Consider the following 18,458-nt stretch of genomic DNA (forward strand, 5'->3'; position numbering starts at 1 on the left):
TGCTAGATATGTCAATGTAGTAAAGGCTTCCTTAAGTGTTTGAATATGTCACTTCATTTACTTGCGATTCATAATTTTTTTTCCTAAACTGCTGTAAAATCAGCAAAACTGCCTTGGCAATTTTAGCATCGTTCCTAGGCTATTGGTTGGCACTCAGAGGGTTAAAATTGATGATGATGATGATGATGATGATGATGATGATAGATCGCCGTTCCTGAGCCCTTACTGTGGATCATTCATAGTGCTCCTGTCATCCCCATTTTACGTAGAAAACGGCCGGCGCCCGGCCGGGGTGGCTCAGTGGTTGAGCGCCGACCTCTGACCCGGAGGCCGCGTTCCATTCCGGGTCTCCAGCCCGGCCGATGTTAGAGATCCGTTAGGATGAATGAATCCGCGAGTGGAACTACGTGGAGACGATTCCCCCTTTAAAGCAGAATCCTTTCATGGCGAGGACAATTCCTCTGCCTCACTCACCATGGGGCGGCGTGGCTAACAAAGCCCCTGGTTTATACAATCGCAAAATCCGTCCTCTTAGCCACAAAAAAAAAGCTCTAATCTCCAGGGAACACGGGTATTAAAGATTTTAAAAGTGACCACGAACGCACAGAGAATAACAGAGGTCCTCACTCGGCAGAGAATTCACGAGGGCCGGTGGGCACCCCGGACTGCCCTCCGTTCTGTTGGTGGAAAACAGCTTCCGATGCCTGATTTCCATGATGCCTAATTTGCATAATCGGGCATGGGGCTCATTGGGATCGCAGTCCAGTGAGGATCTACAGAAGGAATTTTCTTTTAAGCAAAAGTGTGGAAAATGTGTTTATTTATTTTAATCTTTATTGTTGAAAGTCTTACATATGTTCACTTTCCCCCCATTGGCTCCCTCCCGCCCCCCGCCTCAGGCCTTCAGCACCCCACTGTCGGTGTCCGTGGGTCGTGGGCCGTGCATATCTGCACACAAGGCCTTGGTTTATTACCTCCCACCCACCCGCCCTCCCCCGCCTTCCCTCTGAGGTTCCCACTCTGTCCCCTGCCTCCATGTCTCTGGATCCACTCCGCCCATCAGTTTATTTTGTTCCTTAGACTCCACATGTGAGTGCGATCACGGGAAACGTGTCTTTCTCTGACTGGCTTCTGTCACTCAGCATGATGCTCTCCAGCTCCCTCCTGCTGTCTCAGAGGGTAAGCGCTCCTTTTTCACGGCTGCATAGTATTCCATGGGGTCAATGTCCCACAGCTTTTCTATCCACTCGTCTCCTGATGGGCACTCCGCCTGTTTCCAGATCTTCGCTACTGTAATTGTGCTGCTGTGCACATAGAGGTGCACACACTCTTTCTCTACAGAAGGCATTTCAGTGTTTGCCTTTCATGTAGGTTTTGCTTCAGACTTAGGTCTCGTGTTATCGTTAATGAGAAAATCACTTGCGACTCTTGTTCCCGATGGTAGGCGATGGCAGGGAGCCTACGGCTGGTGAGCGAGGCTCTCCAAAACTGGGAATGTGCGTGCTGACATCCGGATGTGGGTGGCCCGGGACTAGGTGCCGTAGAGAATCAATTCTCCGGAAGGACGTGGGGACGCCCCTCACATCATAGGGGAGACGGGGGTGTGAGCCATTGCGGTGTCTAAGGGGAGCATGGCCGTCCATGTCTGGGTTCGACTCCAGGCGCGATGTTGAGCGCCCCTCTGTGCCCGGAGGAACGGAGGAACGGAACCGGAGCGGAGACAGATCCAGGATTCCCTTCCAATGGAAATGGAACCATCAAGCTACTCCTAGTGCTTGTGGGAAAGGCGACTCAGCACATTCTCAAGCTTTTGAATGAAGCTGCCGGGGGACCTTTGTCTTGATTCACAGGTGGCTGCCCCTCGGGCTGTTGTTGCTGTAATTGGCACCAGGGGGGGATGGCTGCTCCTGTCTGACAGCGACAGCGACATTCCCCTCCAGGGCTGATGGTTTCATTTAGGGAGAGACAGAGAAAAGAAGCAAGTCCTGGAGGCAGCAGGAGTGCAGAGAGCTCGGGGCTTGCAGAGAGCAGGCCGCTTGAATACAGAGCCCAGGACAAAACCCTGGATAAATGCCTCTGAGAAGCCCTGCCTGGGTGGCTCAGTGGTTGAGTGTGGACCTATGAACCAGGAGGTCTGGGCTCCGCTCCCCGGTCAGGGGTCAAGGGCACATGCCCGGGGTTGTGGGCTCGATCCCCAGCGTGGGGCGTGCAGGAGGCAGCCGATCTGTGATTGTCTCTCATCCTTGATGTTTTTATCTCTCCCTCTCCTTTCCTCTCTGAAAAACATTTTAAAAAAAAATTTAAAAAGACAAAGCAAAACAGAAACGCCCTAGATCCTTCCTCGCTCTCCCCCCCCAGCCCCCGGCTCCTGTTGACACAGGGATGGATGGGGTCCCGGACACGGGGCTGGGGGCCTGGACGGCGCCCTCTGGCCTCACCCGGCATCTCTTTGCCCGTGTGTGTCCGCCCGAGGCCAGCCGCCCAGTGAAGCCCCCTTATTGCCCGAGTCCGGGGGTCCCGCTGTATCCAGGGCACAGCTGTTAGCGACGCGTCAGAGGAAATGGCCCAGAGAATAAAGCTGCAAAGCCCCGTCCATTTGGGCCTCCAGGGTGGGTCATGACGGAGCCATTTCTATCAAAATTAATATTTGATCGAGCGTGGCGGGTAGGCGAGCCCCGGAGAGGAGGCGGGGTGGGTAATGGACTGGGGGAGGTGGCACCAATTCTGTGCGATGCCGTGGAGCTAATTGCCTCTTTGCAGAAAGCCTCCCACCACCTGCGAGTCAGAAAAGACTCCCCCTGCATTCAGGGGCGAGGGTTGGCAGCCACGGATGGAAAAAGAGCCCAGAGGATGAAAAGGGCCTCAGTGACAGCCGTGACCACCTTCCCCAGGAGAGAGAAAAAATAGGGACGGCGTGTCTTTCTGGGTCCGTGGCTGGCGTTAAAAATAATCCCACATGGTACAAGCGCTAGCACCCCGTGGCCGGTCTGTGGAGGTGCACGGAGCATCCATTATTCCGGCAGATCGCACGATTGCTACTGAGTTTGACTGCATGTTCTCCCAGGTTGTAGTCTCACCTCTGTGTTTTGCATAACTAACGGCTTTTGTGTGTTTTTTTCTTTGTTTTTCGGAGACTCTATTTTTGTGAAAGCATACAAAGGCATTGTCTGCCCAGAGCTCTCCCCCTCCCCCCTCACTCGCGCGCCCCCTCTAGGCCCACGTCCCCTGGGGAACGAGTTCGCTTATCCGCATTTCTGGTAATTCTCTCCACCCGTCTAAATACTACGCTGATGACTTTATTTTTTATCAGGAGCCGTTTCAAATACACCAAAAGGCACCAGAAAAGCAATAGGACCACCCTCCGGCTCTATTGAAGTCTATGTTGCCTCCTCCCTTGCCTTTTTTTTTTTTAATTTGATATATTTTTATTGATTTCAGAGAGGAAGGGAGAGGGAGAGAGATAGAGACATCCATGCTGAGAGAGAATCACGGATCGGCTGCCTCCTGCACGCCCCACACTGGGGATGGAGCCCGCAACCCAGGCATGTGCCCTTGACCGGGCGAACCGTGACCTCCTGGTTCATAGGTCGACGACGCTCAACCACTGAGCCACACCGGCCGGGCTGCTTTGTTTTTTTAAGGAAAAGAAAGTTGCAGATACATTTCAGCGCCCCATCCCCACCCCAGATCCCATCACTTGGGGTCTCCCTCCCCTCCACAGGGCAGCCAGGACTTTGAACTTGATGTGCGTTTCCCCACCGCTGTTCTCAAACGCTTTGGTCTCCGATTCCCCTGCTATTCTTCACATTTGTTTACCACGGACCCCAAGCTGGTAACTGTCAAGGTTCCCCGTGTTTGAAACAAGGACGGAGGCATTTTAGAAATCGTGGTGCATTGATCTGAAATGGCGATAAACCCGTTGCACATTCATGTTTCAAGTCATCTTTTTATACAAAACCACTGCATTTTTAACGCAAAAGAAGAATGGCATCGCTTTACACTTGGAGAATTGGGCTCCATCGCAGACAGCTGGCTGCTCCCAGCGCCTCCGTGTGGAATCAGTGTGATGGCGGCCCCGGTCGTGTGTGGAAACGTGTACGTGTCTGTTCCCTTGGGAGACACGTGAGTTCAGGAAACAGCTGAGATGCCAGAGGGGTGGGGGGACCCTGAGAGGGAGTTATGGAGCTCATGCCACAAGGAGGACCGGCCGGCCTCTGGGCTGCACACCTGTCTTACTTGGCAAGCAAAGTGCAGCAAGTGAGCCGATGTGTCCACACACACACACACACACACACACACACACCCGTCTTCAGGAGACCTGGTCTGTTCAGGCTGCTGGGCGGCCCCCACAGGCCCTGGGCTCGCCCCGCTGTGGAGGAAGTCAGGGTGGGGGGCGGGGGGGGGGGATGACGGTTCTGGCCTGGCCTGGCCACACACAGTTCTTGGATCCTGGGAGACTCATTTAGCATCTCTAGCGTCAGTTTTCTAACGTGTGCGACGTGTCTCGGGCTCTAAGGATTGGGCACCAGGTGCTCATGTACGCGTCCTCCCTCGTCAACTCTCTGCAGACCCCTGCCTCCCTGGGACCAGGGGGGCAGCCATGACCTCATGCGTGGGCAGTCCTCACGCTCGCCTCCCGGCACCGTCCTTCCGCCCGCCCGGACGTGGATTTGGGAGCAGAAGGCTTCATCCGGCCCCGTGGGGAGCTCATCTCCTCCAGCATCGCTGTCCCGCCTCCCTCCCGCCCTGCTCTGTGCGATGGGTTTTGTGGGCGCTGTGTTACGCTTGGGGGACTCTGAGCGGACCCGACATGGCAAGTGAGGGCTTGAAGTGAGGGGTCAGCGGCTCGCTCCCTGTCTACGTGCAATCACACGTCTCTGCATGGGTGCCCACATGTCTCCATCCGTGCACATCAGACGGGGAAGAAAATGCGCTCTTTCCCCACCACCCGCCTCACTCTGTCACGGGTCACAAGGCCATTTGCTGCTGAAACTCCCGTCTCTTGCGTCACCTTTGCCCCAGCAGGTTCTTGGCTGGTTGGCGCCTCTTAAACCTTCCTTCCCGAACGGCCTGCGCCCTCGGGGATCCCGCCTTGTGTCCCAGGACCTTTTACTGCGCTCCCTGGAGTCACCCGTGGCCTGGCCCACCCCGGGGAGACTGTGGGAGGGCCCCAGGTCCGGGTGTCCGCACCGTGTTGACTTCTGACTGTACTCAGATGATCTCTGTGTGATCCCGAGATTTTTTTTTTTTAATATATTTTATTGCATTTTTTACAGAGAGGAAGGGAAAGGATAGAGAGTTAGAAGCATCGATGAGAGAGAAGCATCGATCAGCTGCCTCTTGCACACCCCCCACTGGGGATGTGCCCGCAACCCAGGTACATGCCCTTGACCGGAATCGAACTTGGGACCCTTCAGTCCACAGGCCAACGCTCTCTCCACTGAGCCAAACCGGTCAGGGCCCAAGATTTTTTTAAGATGCATGTTCACTTTCATTTTTTGTTGCTGCTCATTTTCTTTTCCACCCCGTTCCCCACCCATGCCTTACCCCATTGGGGTAACAACATAGCCAATATGTTCTTCAGATTGTTGTGTGTGTGTGTGTGTGTGTGTGTGTGTGTGTGTGTGATATGAGATCAACAAGTGAGAGATTGCGATATGCTGTGTTTTCTTTTTTTAAAGTATGTTTTTATTGATTTTCAGAGAGAGGAAGGGAGAGGGATAGAGAGAGAGAAACATCCGTGATGAGACCTAGCTGGTCTGGCTCCGTGGATAGAGCGTCAGCCTGCAGACTGAAGGGTCCCAGGTTCGATTCCGGTCAAGGGCACATGCCCGGGTTGTGGGCTCGATCCCCAGTAGGGGATGTGCAGGAGGCAGCTGATCCATGATTCTCGTCATTGATATTCCTATCTCCCTTTCCCTTCCTTTCTGAAATCAATAAAAGAAAATATTTAAAAAAACAAAAACAAAACCATCAATGATGAGAGAGAATCATGGATCGGCTGCCTCCTGTGCGCCCCCTTACTGCTGATTGAGCCACAACCGGGGCGTGTGCCCTGCCCGGGAATCAAACCAGTGACCTCTTGGTTTTGGGGTAGACCTGTTTCACCACTGAGCCACTCGGGCCGGGCTGTGCTCTGTGTTCACCCTATCACCCCCTGTAGCCTTTGAAAACCCATATTCTGTGGGTGTGAGAAGGGCGATCAGATATAACAGGCCAATTTATCATGCAGTGGCCGCACGCAAATTTAAGGAGAACAAATTCTGTGTGCCATCTTACACCCCCCCCCCCTCCAATATGTAGCCATCATAATGAAAACGTTAAAAAATTAGGTCTTTGTCAGGTTTTTTTCCTCTTACTTTCATATCAGCCCATTCCCCCCCCCCCCCCCCCCCCCCGTGCATGTGGAGGGAGTGCCTCCTGAATCATTGTATTGCTTAGTAGTATTTCTAAAGGTTTTTAAGCCTTTAGAGGTAGGGCCCTGCCTGCGGTGATGACAAGAGGAATCCACCAGGGGGCAGACCAAGCCAGTGTTTTGTTAGTTTTTATGATTTCAGGGAGGAATACTACTTTGGGACAGATTGACTCATAAAGGTTTCTCTCAGGACGAATTCCTTGTCACCCACTTTTATTTATTTATTATTTTAAAACATATTTTTATTGATTTCAGAGAGGAAGGGAGAGGGAGAGAGGGAAAGAAAAAACGTCAGTGATGAGAGAGAATCATTGATCGGCTGCCTCCTGCACGCCCCCGCACGGGGGACTGAGCCCGAATCGAACTGCTCATAGGTCGACATACAACCACTGAGCCATGCCGGTCGGGCCCTGGTCCCCCTGTTTTAAAGGGTCTTGGTAAATGGCCGTGGCCCTCTGTGTGGAAACTGTATTCATTGGACTGTTGTTTTCTGTGTTGGTCGGACAGGGGGCTGGCCCTGTGCTTGCTCAATTCTGAGCAGCCACACACGCAAGGCAGCCGGCTCTACAGACGGAGCAGCAGGCAGAGAAGTGCTACCTGCCCGAGATCAGGAGGAAATGAGGGAGCCTGGCTGGGTTTGCTCAGTGGATAGAGAGCATCGGCCTGCTCTGAAAGGTCCCAGGTTCGGTGCCAATCAGAGCACAGGCCCGGGTTGTGGGCTCCATCCCCAGTGTGGGGTGTGCAGGAGGCAGCCGATCCATGATCCTCTCTCATGAGTGATGTTTCTATTTCTCACTCCCTCTTCCGTCTTCTCTGAAATTAATAATAATAATAATGATAATAATATATATTATCTGTGTTGATCAGACAGTGGGCTGGCCCTGCTCACGGGGCAGTTCTTATAGTCACACTAAGGCGGCATCTCTTTCCTCCGGTCACTTTGAGGTGGCCCTGCCATGGGGACAGTCGCCCTCTCCAGATCTTGGCAGGCCAGCCCGTCCTTGTTGGGTGATGCCCAGAGAACAATCAAGAAATCCAGTTTGCAGAGTCATGCGCAGCACACCTAGGCCTGGCCATCCATCCCCCAGGGACACAGAGAGGGGAAGTGACTCTCCATCCTGCCCATGCTCCCCTGACCTGCTGGCCCCCAGAGTGTGGTCCTCACGTGCGCAGCTCAGCGTCACCAGGGGCAGCCTTCCCTCCGATCACATGACTGCCCGAGGGGGACATCTGTCACCCAGCGAACCCACACGGACACACCATCCCCAGACGACATTAACATTAGGCCCCTCTGGGTATAGAACACTCTATGGGTTTGCACAAAAGTGTCATGGCAACCCCTGACTTTTATTGTCTCCATTTTTTTTTAAATATATATATATATATTTTATTGGTTTCAGAGAGGAAAGGAGAGGGAGAGAGAGAGAGATAGAAACATCCATGATGAGAGAGAATCATGGACCGGCTGCCTCCTGCACGCCCCACACTGGGGATGGAGCCTGCCACCCGGGCACGGGCCCTGACCGGTAGTCGAACCGCGACCTCCTGGTTTGTAGGTCGACGCTCAACCACGCTGGCTGGGGTGTCTCCATAGTTTGGTCTTTTCCAAAATGCAGTTGGAACCAGACAGTAGGTAGCCTTTTTAGTTTGACTTTTTTTTTTTTACTTAGTGAAATGCATTTAGTGTTCCTCCATGTCTTTTCCTGGCTTATTAGCTCAGTTTTTAGCACGAATATTCCATTCTTTTTTTTAGCAATAATACTCCAGTGTCTGGATGAGCCACAGTCAGTACACGTATCCTTTCACCTACTGAAGGGCATCTGTGTGCAGGCTTCCCGGTGGACAGTGTCCGGCTCCTTTGGGTAAACGCCACGGAGCAGAATTGCTGGATCTGATGGAAAAGGCGGGTTGAGTTTTGTAAGAAAACGCTAGATCGTCTTCCAACGTGGCTGCACCACTTTGCTTTCCCACCAGCAGCGAGTGAGGGTTCCGGTGGCTCCAAGTCCTTGTCAGCACTTGGCGTTGTCAGGGTTCCGCACTTGAGACGTGCTAATGGGTGTGCAGTGGCACCTCGTCATTGTTGCTTTAATTTGCATTTTCCCGATGACCACGGAGGCAGAGCATCTTTTAACGTTGGTATTTGCCATCCGTGTGTCTTCTTTGGTGAGGTGCCCGCACGGTCCTGGGCCCATTTTTAAGTCACCTTTGCCCCTTTTGCAAGGGAGTTGTTTGTCTTTTTATTACTGAGTTGTCAGAGTTCTTTACACGTTTTAGACGCCAGCCCCTAATCAGACGTGTGCTCGGCAAATACGCTCTCCCGCTGTTGGCTGACTTGTCACTTTTTTTAAAAAGATCTTTATTGATTTCAGAGAGGAAGGGAAAGGGAGAGAGAGAGAGAGAGAAACATCAATGATGAGAGACAATCATGGATTGGCTGCCGCCTGCACACACCACACTGGGGATCGAGCCCAAACCCTGGCCATGTGCCCTGACCGGGAATTGAACCGTGACCTCCTGGTTCCTAGGTCGATGCTCAACCACTGAGCCGCGCCGGCCGGGCGACTTGTCACTTTCTTGATGGTGAGAAGCATGTGCGTGTGCCTTTGGCCTCCGCCCACCTTCCTGACAGCCTAGCTCGCCTTCCCTCTCCCCCACACGAGGGCTCACCTCCCAGGAAACTTGCCCGAGGAGCTGGGAACCGCTCGCATCGTCTATCTCAGGGCGGAGATGGTTTTTCCTAGAGGCACACCGTCCATCCTTTCCTGAAAACCAGGAGTCACGTGAAAGGCACCGTAAGCGTCCTGAACCCCGTCCAAGTGTAAAACCGAACTCCAAGAGCGAGCAGCTCTCTGCTGTCCCACCAGAAGCGTCTCTGAGTGCGGGCAGGTCCCATCGAGCGGGGCTGCTGCTGGCTTCCTGCCGCTGCAGCTGCAAGACGCGGCGTCACTGGGCGCGTGCACTGGAGGGTTATATTTAGGTGCCTCTACTTACTGTTCCCAGAATAGCCATCGGTTTTTTGTTTCTCGGTCATCTTCGTTTTTTTGTGTGTGTTTTTTTTAATTTATTGATTGCAGAAAGGAAGGAAGAGAGAGAGAGAAATGATGAGAGAGAATCATGCGTTGACTGCCTCCTGCACGCCCCCTACTGGGGATCGAGCCTGCAACCCGGGCATGTGCCCTGACCGGGACTCGAACCGGGACCTCCTGGTTCCTAGGTGGACGCTCAACCACTGAGCCACGCCGGCCGGGCTACATTTGGTATCTGTAATTAGCTCCAAGGACACTTGAGTTAACTCCTTTGATCTTCCTCATTCCCATCTTATTAATGAGTCGAACGCAGCCCCCAGGGGCTGTGGGAAATGTGTTCAGTCCTGCGAAGGCCCCTGCTGGAGACAGAGCCCCCCCCCACCCCCCACCCCCAGGGCCATCCTTCCCGCCCTCCGTGTCTTAGGTTGCTACTCGTCCCAAATTAGAAGTCCTCCGCCCGTCGCGCATGCCATGCCGGCCGTTGGAATGAGCAGTCAAGGTTAAAGCCAAAATCGATGAGCTCTCTTGCATTTCCCATAACCCGGCCTCACACGGAGCTGCTGCCAGGCTCGGTCCTCGGGGCGGCAGGTGGGGAATTTGAGACTTGGCCGCGGCCTTGCACGTGCGTAGACCGTTTGCTCTGGACGGTGTGTGTTTTGTGTATCGTGTTCATTTCTGTTGTTTCGCCAGAGGAGCGCGCTCGCAGGAAGGGGCGAGGTGCAGGTGGAGAAGGGCCTGGTGTAGACAGGAGCAAGGGAGGAAAGGAAGCTCACGCGAAGGTGGGGGGGATGGAATTGCGCCACCGGGTGTCCATTTGACCAGTTCCTGGTCTTCCTGCCTTGGTGTCTTCATTCATTCATTCATTCATTCACTCATTCATTCGTTTGTTTGTTCACGGTGCTTACCGAGCAAGGTCCCTGCCTCACCGCATTTTCAGCCTAGCAGGAAGCCGAAGCAGGTGTACAAACAGCCCAGGGCAGGCAGAGGGGGTACAAACAGCCCAGGGCAGGCTGAGGGGGTACAGATCACCCCAGGGCAGGCAGAGGGGGTACAGATCACCCCAGGGCAGGCAAGAGGGGGTGCAGATAGCCCAGGGCAGGCAGAGGGGGTCCAGATCACCCCAGAGCAGGCAGAGGGGGTACAGATCACCCCAGGGCAGGCAGAGGGGGTACAGATCACCCCTGGGCAGGCAGAGGGGGTACAGATCACCCCTGGGCAGGCAGAGGGGGTACAGATCACCCCAGGGCAGGCAGACAGGTGTCCAAGAACCCCCTAAGGGTCTTGGGACAAGTTCCCCATGAGAGGTGTGTGGTGTGGAGGCTACCACTAGAGGGCGCTGCAGAGACCCTTAAAAACCCTTCCTGGGATATAGCCCGAGACAACCCCCGAATCCCTGGCTTTGGGGGGCACTCTGTCCATCCCAGCTGTTCCCGAGGGCAAGGAGGTCCACATCTGGCTACGAGAGGCGCTTCCAAGAACCACTCCCCCTCCCCCCCGAGAAGACCTGGGGGTTTGCAGGCAGGACGTCCCCAGAAACAGCCGGCAGGTGCCACGCTAGGGAGACCCCATCGCTCTGAGGTCACCCTCCACCTCCACCTCGCCACCGAGTTCCCTTTGGGGGCACGAGAACAACGTCGTACAGTAGATACCCACTTGGACCCAGGAAACCGGGTAGCGTGGGCGCTTCTGTAGGTCTGGGGAAGGACATCACAGCCCCCACAAAACCTGCCTTTGTTCACCACGGAACCTTCAGGCTCCCGGCGGAGTCCTGGGACCGGAGCAGGTGGCTGGGCGTGTGCCAGTGAGACGCCCACAGGCCCTTGGAGTTCTGGGGCCGCACGAGCTCTGTGCACCCCAGCTGCAGGGGCAACTGAGGACGTACGGTTACTCGGCCAGTGACGCAATAGGTATGCCATTGCTTTTTTTAAAAAAAAATATATTTGTATTGATTCCAGAGAGGAAGGGAGAGGGATAAAGAGATAGAAACAGCCCTAACCGGTTTGGCTCAGTGGATAGAGCGTCGGCCTGCGGACTGAAAGGTCCCAGGTTCGATTCCGGTCAAGGGCATGTGCCTTGGTTGAGGGCACATCCCCAGTGGGAGGTGTGCAGGAGGCAGCTGATCCATGTTTCTCTCTCATCGATGTTTCTAGCTCTCTATCCGTCTCCCTTCCTCTCTGTAAAAAGTCAATAAAATTTATTTTTTTTTAAAAAAGAGACACATCAGTGATGAGAAAGAATCATGAATCAGCTGCCTCCTGCACGCCCCCTACTGGGGATTGAGCCCGCAACCCGGGCATGTGTCCTGACGGGGAATTGAACCGTGACCTCCAAGTTCATAGGTCGATGCTCAACCCCTGAGCCACGCCAGCCTGGCTCTGTCATTGCTTTTTGGCCTGCATCCTTGGCCAGTAGGTTACATCCGGGCCTGAGCGGGGGCAGGGAGTCCAGCCCCTGCAGAGGCGCATGCCCGTCCCGCTATGGCAACGGGAACCCGGAGCGGGGCGCAATGCAGCTTTCTCTGTCCCCCAGGTGGTGGGGCCTGTCCGGACTGGGGCCGTGGGCAGCGCTGAAACCTCCTGGGACCTTTGCTCTCTAGTGGCTGCTCTGTTGCTGCAGCCTTGGCCTCTTTTTTTTCCCCCCAAAAGAGCCGTCCCCAGGGGCCACACGGAATCATGTGCCCGTAGCCCTGGCCGGTTTGCTCAGTGGATAGAGCGTCGGCCTGCGGACTGAAGGGTCCCAGGTTGGATTCCGGTCAAGGGCACGGACCTCAGTTGCGGGCTCCTCCCTGGCCCCGGTCCCCGGCCCTGGTCAGGGCACCTGCAGGAGGCAACCAATCTATGTGTTTCTCTCACATCGATATTTCTCTCCTTTTCCCTCCCAATTCCACTCTCTCTATAAAGCAGTGGGAAAACATAGGAGAGTGAGGATTAAAAGAGAATAAAAAATGTCCCCGCGGAAGTTAATGCGCGCCTGGGGAGCTTTCCTTTTGCCGGCTCTTCCCGCAAACCCGCTGCAGAGAGAGGCGGCCACTCTCCAGCTAAACCTGTGGAGCCTCGAGGTCAAGTTCTCGGGGGTCCCCTCCAGCGCGCCGGACCCATCAGCCGGTGGCCGGCGCTCGCCCGCCCGAGGCTGCAGCCAGGACCCGGCCGGGAGGGAGACGCTGGCTGCGCGGTGGGCGGGGGCGGGGCAGGTGCGCCGGGTGGGCGTGGGGCGCGCACTTGGCCGTGACGTCGGAGTTCGCAGCAGCCCCGGCGGGAGGCGTGCGCGCCCGGAGCGGCGGAGCGGCGCGGCGGGCCGGGGAGATGCGCTCCGCGGGGCCAGGGCGGCCGCAGTGAGCGCAGCGACGGGAGGGGGACCGGAGCGCTGGCCGCCGGCAGGGCCTGCAGGGTGGAGGCCGCGGGCACCCGGGGCGCTCGGCCGGCCCCAGGATGTAGGCGCTCGCGACTCCCGCGGGCGGACGGCTCACCATGAAGAAGCATTCGGCCCGGGTGGCTCCGCTCAGCGCCTGCAACAGTCCGGTGCTGACCCTCACCAAAGTGGAAGGTAGGGGCGCGGGCGGGGCCGGGGGTCTGCACCCCAGCGGGGTCGCCCCCTTTCCCCGCCACAGGGCCATGGGGCGCCAGGCCTGGGAGGGGGGCTGCCAGCTCCGGGGGAGGCGTCCCCGCAGTGCAGCTGCCTGCGGAGGCGGCACCTGGCAGCTCTGGCGCCCTGAGCTGCAGCGAGGTCCACAGGCAGCCGGGGTGCGCCTCACAGCGCGCAGCTCCTTGGTGCAGGCCCCCCCCCCCCAGCCCCCCGCACATCTGGCAGCGCAGCAGCGTGGCCTCGGCTCCTTCCTGGCGTGGCCTGGGCACTCACTGGGCAGGAGGGGCCCGCCCGGACACTAGCCAGTGCCCCCCACGCTCACACACGCTGGCGTCCCTGGTCCCTGGTTTGGAGCATCTCCTGCTCCACGCAGAGCCAGGTGTTGCTGAGCCGGGAGAGGCCCGGTGGCTGCCCAGGCTGAGCTGTGCTGTGACCTCCCAGCCCCAGCTGCTGGGGACAGGCAGGGAGAGCAAGGCCACCCGCATGGAAATGCGTTCTGGCCCCCAGTCGGGCTGTGGAGCAGGGACTGGGAGAGCGAGCCTGACTTAGACCTAGCTGCCACCTGCCTGAGTGCAGGAGCTCGCTCTCCCATGTGGAGGGAGGAGGGAGCAGAGAGAGACCCCCCTCCCCTCAGCCCTTGCTCCCCTCCCAGGAGGCAGAGTGTGGGATGAGAGAGCTGGCCAGGATGTCCAGGTGAGGGCTGGGAAGGGCCAGTCCATGAGTGGGGAGCAGAACACAGACCCCTCAGGCCCGGCTGGTGTGGCTCAGGGGTTGAGCATCGACCTATGAACCAGGAGGTCACGCGGTTCGATTCCCAGTCAGGGCGATGTTGCAGGCTCCATCCCCAGTGTGGGGCGTGCAGGAGGCAGCCGATCCAGGATTCTCCCTCATCATGGATGTTTCTATCTCTCTCCCTCTCCCTTCCTCTCTGAAATCCATACAAATATATTTTTTTTAAAAAAAGAAAGAAAGAAAGCAGACCCCTCAGTTAAGGTCCTGGGCCTCTGAGCTAGCAGCCCTGTGCGAGCCGCGTGCAGGGTGGCCCCGGCTCCTGCCTGCTCCCAGACTGCAGGCGGGACTCAGAGCGCTCACCTGTTGCAACGAGACTGAAGACAGAGAGCAAGACGGAGGCCGGCCAGGCAGAGGCTGCCTGTGCCATCCTTGTGCCGTGTGCCCATCCTACAGATGAGGACGGTGAGGCCCAGACGTGTGGCTTGGTTGGTGGGGAAGCAGGATTGTCACCCAGGGCTGGCGGGTCAGAACGTCGTTTTGCACTAACTTGCGACCACTTACCTACGTCTCATTTTCTGTCTTTAGGGGGTTGGGTGTTGTTTTTCCCTCGTCGCTTTGGTTCAGTGTGGCTCTGGGTGTATCTGTTGGAGCTGTGTGCGCCTTGCGTGCCTGCCTGGGAGTGTTGACTCATCTTGTTTGGCCGCGGATGCGCAGGGCGCGGGGGTCCCCACACTGCGGCTGTCTGTGTGATGGCAGAGCGACGGCCGGGAGTATTTATTAGCTGCGGAGTGTTTCTAACAAGGAGGGGGGTGCGGGGAGGCACCAGCGTGGGGGACACATAAACCTAAAATAGGCAACGTGCTGCGTGGTGGGACTCCGGCGTGGGAGGTGGGGAGGATGACTTCATTTACCCAGCAGGCACCTCACCGGGCCCCCCTCCGTGTCCTCCGGGCACTGAGCAAGGCCGTGGGATTGCAGGAATGAACGATAGTGGCTTCGTTCTCTTAAGGACGTTTCAGGCTAGTGGGGGAAAGTGCATAGATAATTAGTTATCTAGTAGTTATAGGTAGATTAGTTAACTGGTACATATGCATAGCTTAGCTATCTAGTGCATGCATATAGGTAGATTATTTATCTAGTAATATAGATTAGCTATCTAGTGCAAATAGGTAAATTAGTTATCCAGTAATATAGATAGGTTAGCTATCTAGTGCATATAGATTAGTTATCTGGTACATAAGAGATAGATTAGCTATCTATCTGGTGCCTAAAGGTAGACTAGTTATCTAGTGCATAAGAGATAGGTTAGTTATCCACTGCACATGGGTAAATTAGTTGTCTAATACAGGTAGTATGTTCTGGTTCAGAGCTGAAAACAGTGTCCCAGGGACACTGATCATTGAGCAATCTGAGGAGGCTTCCCTGAGGAGGCGGCCTTCTGAGGTAGAGGCGTAGCAGCTGAGGTGAGACTTGTCAGGTGCAGAGGGAGGGGAGGGGCCGTTTGGGCAGGAGTGGCGGGGGGTGTGCTGGCCCGGCCCAGGGCACTTGGAGGATGGGGCTTGAGGCTTGAACCGTGGTTCCAGCCGGGTGGATGCCGTGCCCTCTCTGACAGCCACTCTTGTTTTCATGTCCTCATCCTGGCTTTCCCATGGAGCACAGACACTGGACATTAATCAGCGACACATCCTTGCAGAATAGTATTTCCTGGGATCGTCTGTATTCCCATCTATCTATATAAAAGCCTATTGTGCAAATTGTCCCTGCGGCAGCTCCATCAGGAGACCGATCGCTCGCTATGATGTGTGCTGACCACCATGGGGCGGCACGGAACGAAGGAAGGCCACAGCCCGCAGCTGGAAGGCCCCGATCGGCCCTGATCACCGGCCAGGCCTAGGGACCCTACCCATGCTCGAATTTCGTGCACCAGGTCTCTAGCATTCAATGAAATTGCATTCGGTAGGAACCGGTAATTGAGAGCAATACAATAAATCCCCCTGGAGGCCAGCGGCAGGTCGCCTGTGGAGAGAGTGAGGCTGTGGGGTCAGATGGACAGGAGGCGGTGCCCATGGCTCCCGCTCAGCCAGTCCCTGTGGCTAGTGATCCCAGCTCTGTGAGCGGCACTTCTCTCATGTGCAGAAGAGGATGACAGTATGTCCCTCTTATTTTCCTTTTTAAAATATATTTTTATTGATTTCAGAGAGGAAGGGAGAGGGAGAGAAACATCCATGATGAGAGAGAATCATCGATAGGCTGCCTCCTGCACGCCCCACACTGGGGATCGAGCCCACAACCCGGGCCTGTGCCCTGACCAGGAATCGAACCCTGACCTCCTGGTTCCTAGGTCGACACTCAACCACTGAGCCACACCGGCCGGATCTTCCTGGGGTTTCCGTGCTGCCTACGAGGGAGGCTGTCTGCTTACAAGGGTCAGACTTCTTCTCCGCCTTCCGCTCCCCGGTCCCTCCCCCTGCATGTGGCCGTCTGGATTTAGTGCTTGTCCATTCATCCCCCCGCCCCCCCCATCTCTCTCTCTCACCTGACTTGTCACCCCACCTTCACCACCTCCCTGCCTGCTCTGCACCTGGCCCGGAAGGTCCCTGCCCGCGGCGGTGGCTCAGTGGTTGAGCGGCAACCTATGAACCAGGAGGTCACGGTCGATTCCCGGGCACAGCAGGGGTTTTTCAACAGCCGGTGTTTCTGTAAACGGAGGCCGGAGGCTGTTCCGGACAGGCCCCGGGTCGCCCCAGAGGAAGGTGATGATGCAGTGACGGCCCGGGGGAGGGAGAGGGGGTGGCTGGCCTTGAAAAGCGGGAATGGATGACAGGCAGAGACAGGGAAGAGTGGGGACGCGGGAGGGAAGCCAGGGACCTGAGCTGGCCGCCTTCGCGGGGGACGGGTGGCAGGCGCGGCCGAGGTTCAGCCTGCGGGGGAGCCAGGAGAGATGTCACCCTTAAAAGCCTTTCTGGCGAGGGATTCGTTCTCGGTGGTGAAGACCTCGTGTGCCTCGGGGAGGCGTGTGGAGGGAGGGACGCCGGCGGCAGGTCGCGACTCCCATGTCAGTCCCAGCTCCCGGAGCTGGTGAGCCATCGGACTGGAGCCCAGCCCTCCGTCTCCTGAGATGAGACTGGAGGAGACAGGCCTCACGCCGGCTGTCAGCAGAGACATGGCACGCCTACTGAGTCACTTACGAGCAGAGCTCGGGGGCGTGACCCGGGGCCACTGAGAAATGGGGCTGGGTGTGCCTGTTTGTGTGTGTGTGCCTGTGCCTATGCATGTGTGGGCTTGTGTGTGCATGTGTGCGTGTGCATGTTGCATGCATGTGTCTGTGTGTACGGATGTGTGTGCATGTGTGCCCGTGTGCATTGTGTTTGTGTAGGTGTGTGCAGGTGTATGTGTGTGTGTGTTTCTGTGGTGTGCTTGTGTGTGTGCCTATGCATGTTTGAATTTGTATGTGTATGTTTGTGTGTGTGTGCCTGCTTTGTGTATGTGTGTGCATGCTTAGACATGTGTGTACATTTGTGCAGGTGTGTGCTTGCATTTGCATGTGCGTGTATGGGGTGTGTGCGTTTGTGCATGTGTGCCTGAGTGTGTGTGTGTGTGTGTGTGTGTGTGTGTGTGTGTGTGAGCTGTGGTTTGCAGGTAAAAGGCCTCGGCAGGCCCTGGGCGTCCCGTGCAAGCCTCGTTTCCCATCACCTGTTGCTCCGCCGGCACCGGCACCGGCACCTGCCAGGCCACCAGGGGCAGCAAGTTTAGTCCCGCCTCCTGCACAGCTCCCCCGATGCCCACGTCGCACATAAATTCACTGAGCAAGGATTTAACGAGTGGATGGCATCAACAAAACCCAAACTGCATTTTTGGGAGCTGAATGACACTTGCAAATGGCCCTGAAGAAAAGCTGCCTTCCAAGCTCCTCATTTTGCAAAAGCTCGTCCTGAATGGGCTCACACGTCGTTGATCAACACCTGGGAAGTGGTCCTCTTCCCCTGGGGCCGGCCTGGATAAAAGGGGGGGCTCTAGTCCCAGAGCAGCATCAGCCGTGTCCTCTTGGGGTGCACTGCCTGCCTCATGTCCCACAGGAGGTGCCAATAAATCTTTGTTGGATCAGAGGCCCCCAAACCTAACTGGTCCGCCCAAGAGAAATGACAACATAGACGTCACACCGAGACGTATATGTGAGGGTTCCTGGCGGCATGAGTCACAGGAGCCAGAAACTGGGAGCAACACACGTGTCCCTCCAGGGACGAATGGATGCACACAGCACAGGCCGTCTGCCATGCCGAATGACGGGCGCTGCCCGGCCAGGGTGGCTCAGTGGTTGAGCATCGACCCATGAACCAAGAGGTCGCTGGCTTGATTCCTGGTCAGGGCACATACTTGGGTTGTGGGCTCGATCCCCAGTAGGGGGCGTGCAGGAGGCAGCCAATTGATGATTCTCTCTTACCGAAGTTTCTATCTTTCTCTCTCCCTGTCCTTTCCTCTCTCTCTAAAAAAAGTAGATAAAACATATTAAAAAGAAAAAAAGAATGACTGGCACAGGCTACAGCATGGGTGAACCCCGGTGCCATTATGATAAGTGAAGGAATCGGGTGCAGAGGCCTGCATGGTCTGCGAGTGTTCAGAATCGCCGAACCTGCAGAGGTAGAGACCAGATTTGTGGTGGCTGGGAGCTGGGGTAGACATGGGGCGTGATTGCAAACGGGCAT

At 56.2% G+C, this 18,458-nt stretch overlaps 1 protein-coding gene and 1 long non-coding RNA gene across 7 annotated transcripts in view; one reads left to right on the forward strand and one right to left on the reverse strand.

Annotated features, from left to right (window-relative positions):
* Positions 1-18,458, reverse strand: part of LOC132222560 (uncharacterized) — a 177,927-nt gene that overhangs the window by 157,265 nt on the left and 2,204 nt on the right. The gene's annotated exons all lie outside the window — the stretch shown is intronic.
* Positions 1-18,458, forward strand: part of SLC35F3 (solute carrier family 35 member F3) — a 50,575-nt gene that overhangs the window by 11,032 nt on the left and 21,085 nt on the right. Inside the window, exon 1 of one of the 6 annotated variants that reach the window (XM_059677679.1) lies at positions 12,790-12,984. The exons of the other annotated variants lie outside the window; for them this stretch is intronic. Within the exon in view, the coding sequence (XP_059533662.1) occupies positions 12,909-12,984 (76 nt within the window). The 5' untranslated portion in view covers positions 12,790-12,908. Of the gene's footprint in view, positions 1-12,789; positions 12,985-18,458 lie in introns of those variants that run through there. 6 annotated transcript variants of the gene reach the window in all.

This window comes from Myotis daubentonii, chromosome 20, assembly GCF_963259705.1.
Source record: "Myotis daubentonii chromosome 20, mMyoDau2.1, whole genome shotgun sequence".
NCBI classification, from domain to species: Eukaryota; Metazoa; Chordata; class Mammalia; order Chiroptera; family Vespertilionidae; genus Myotis; species Myotis daubentonii.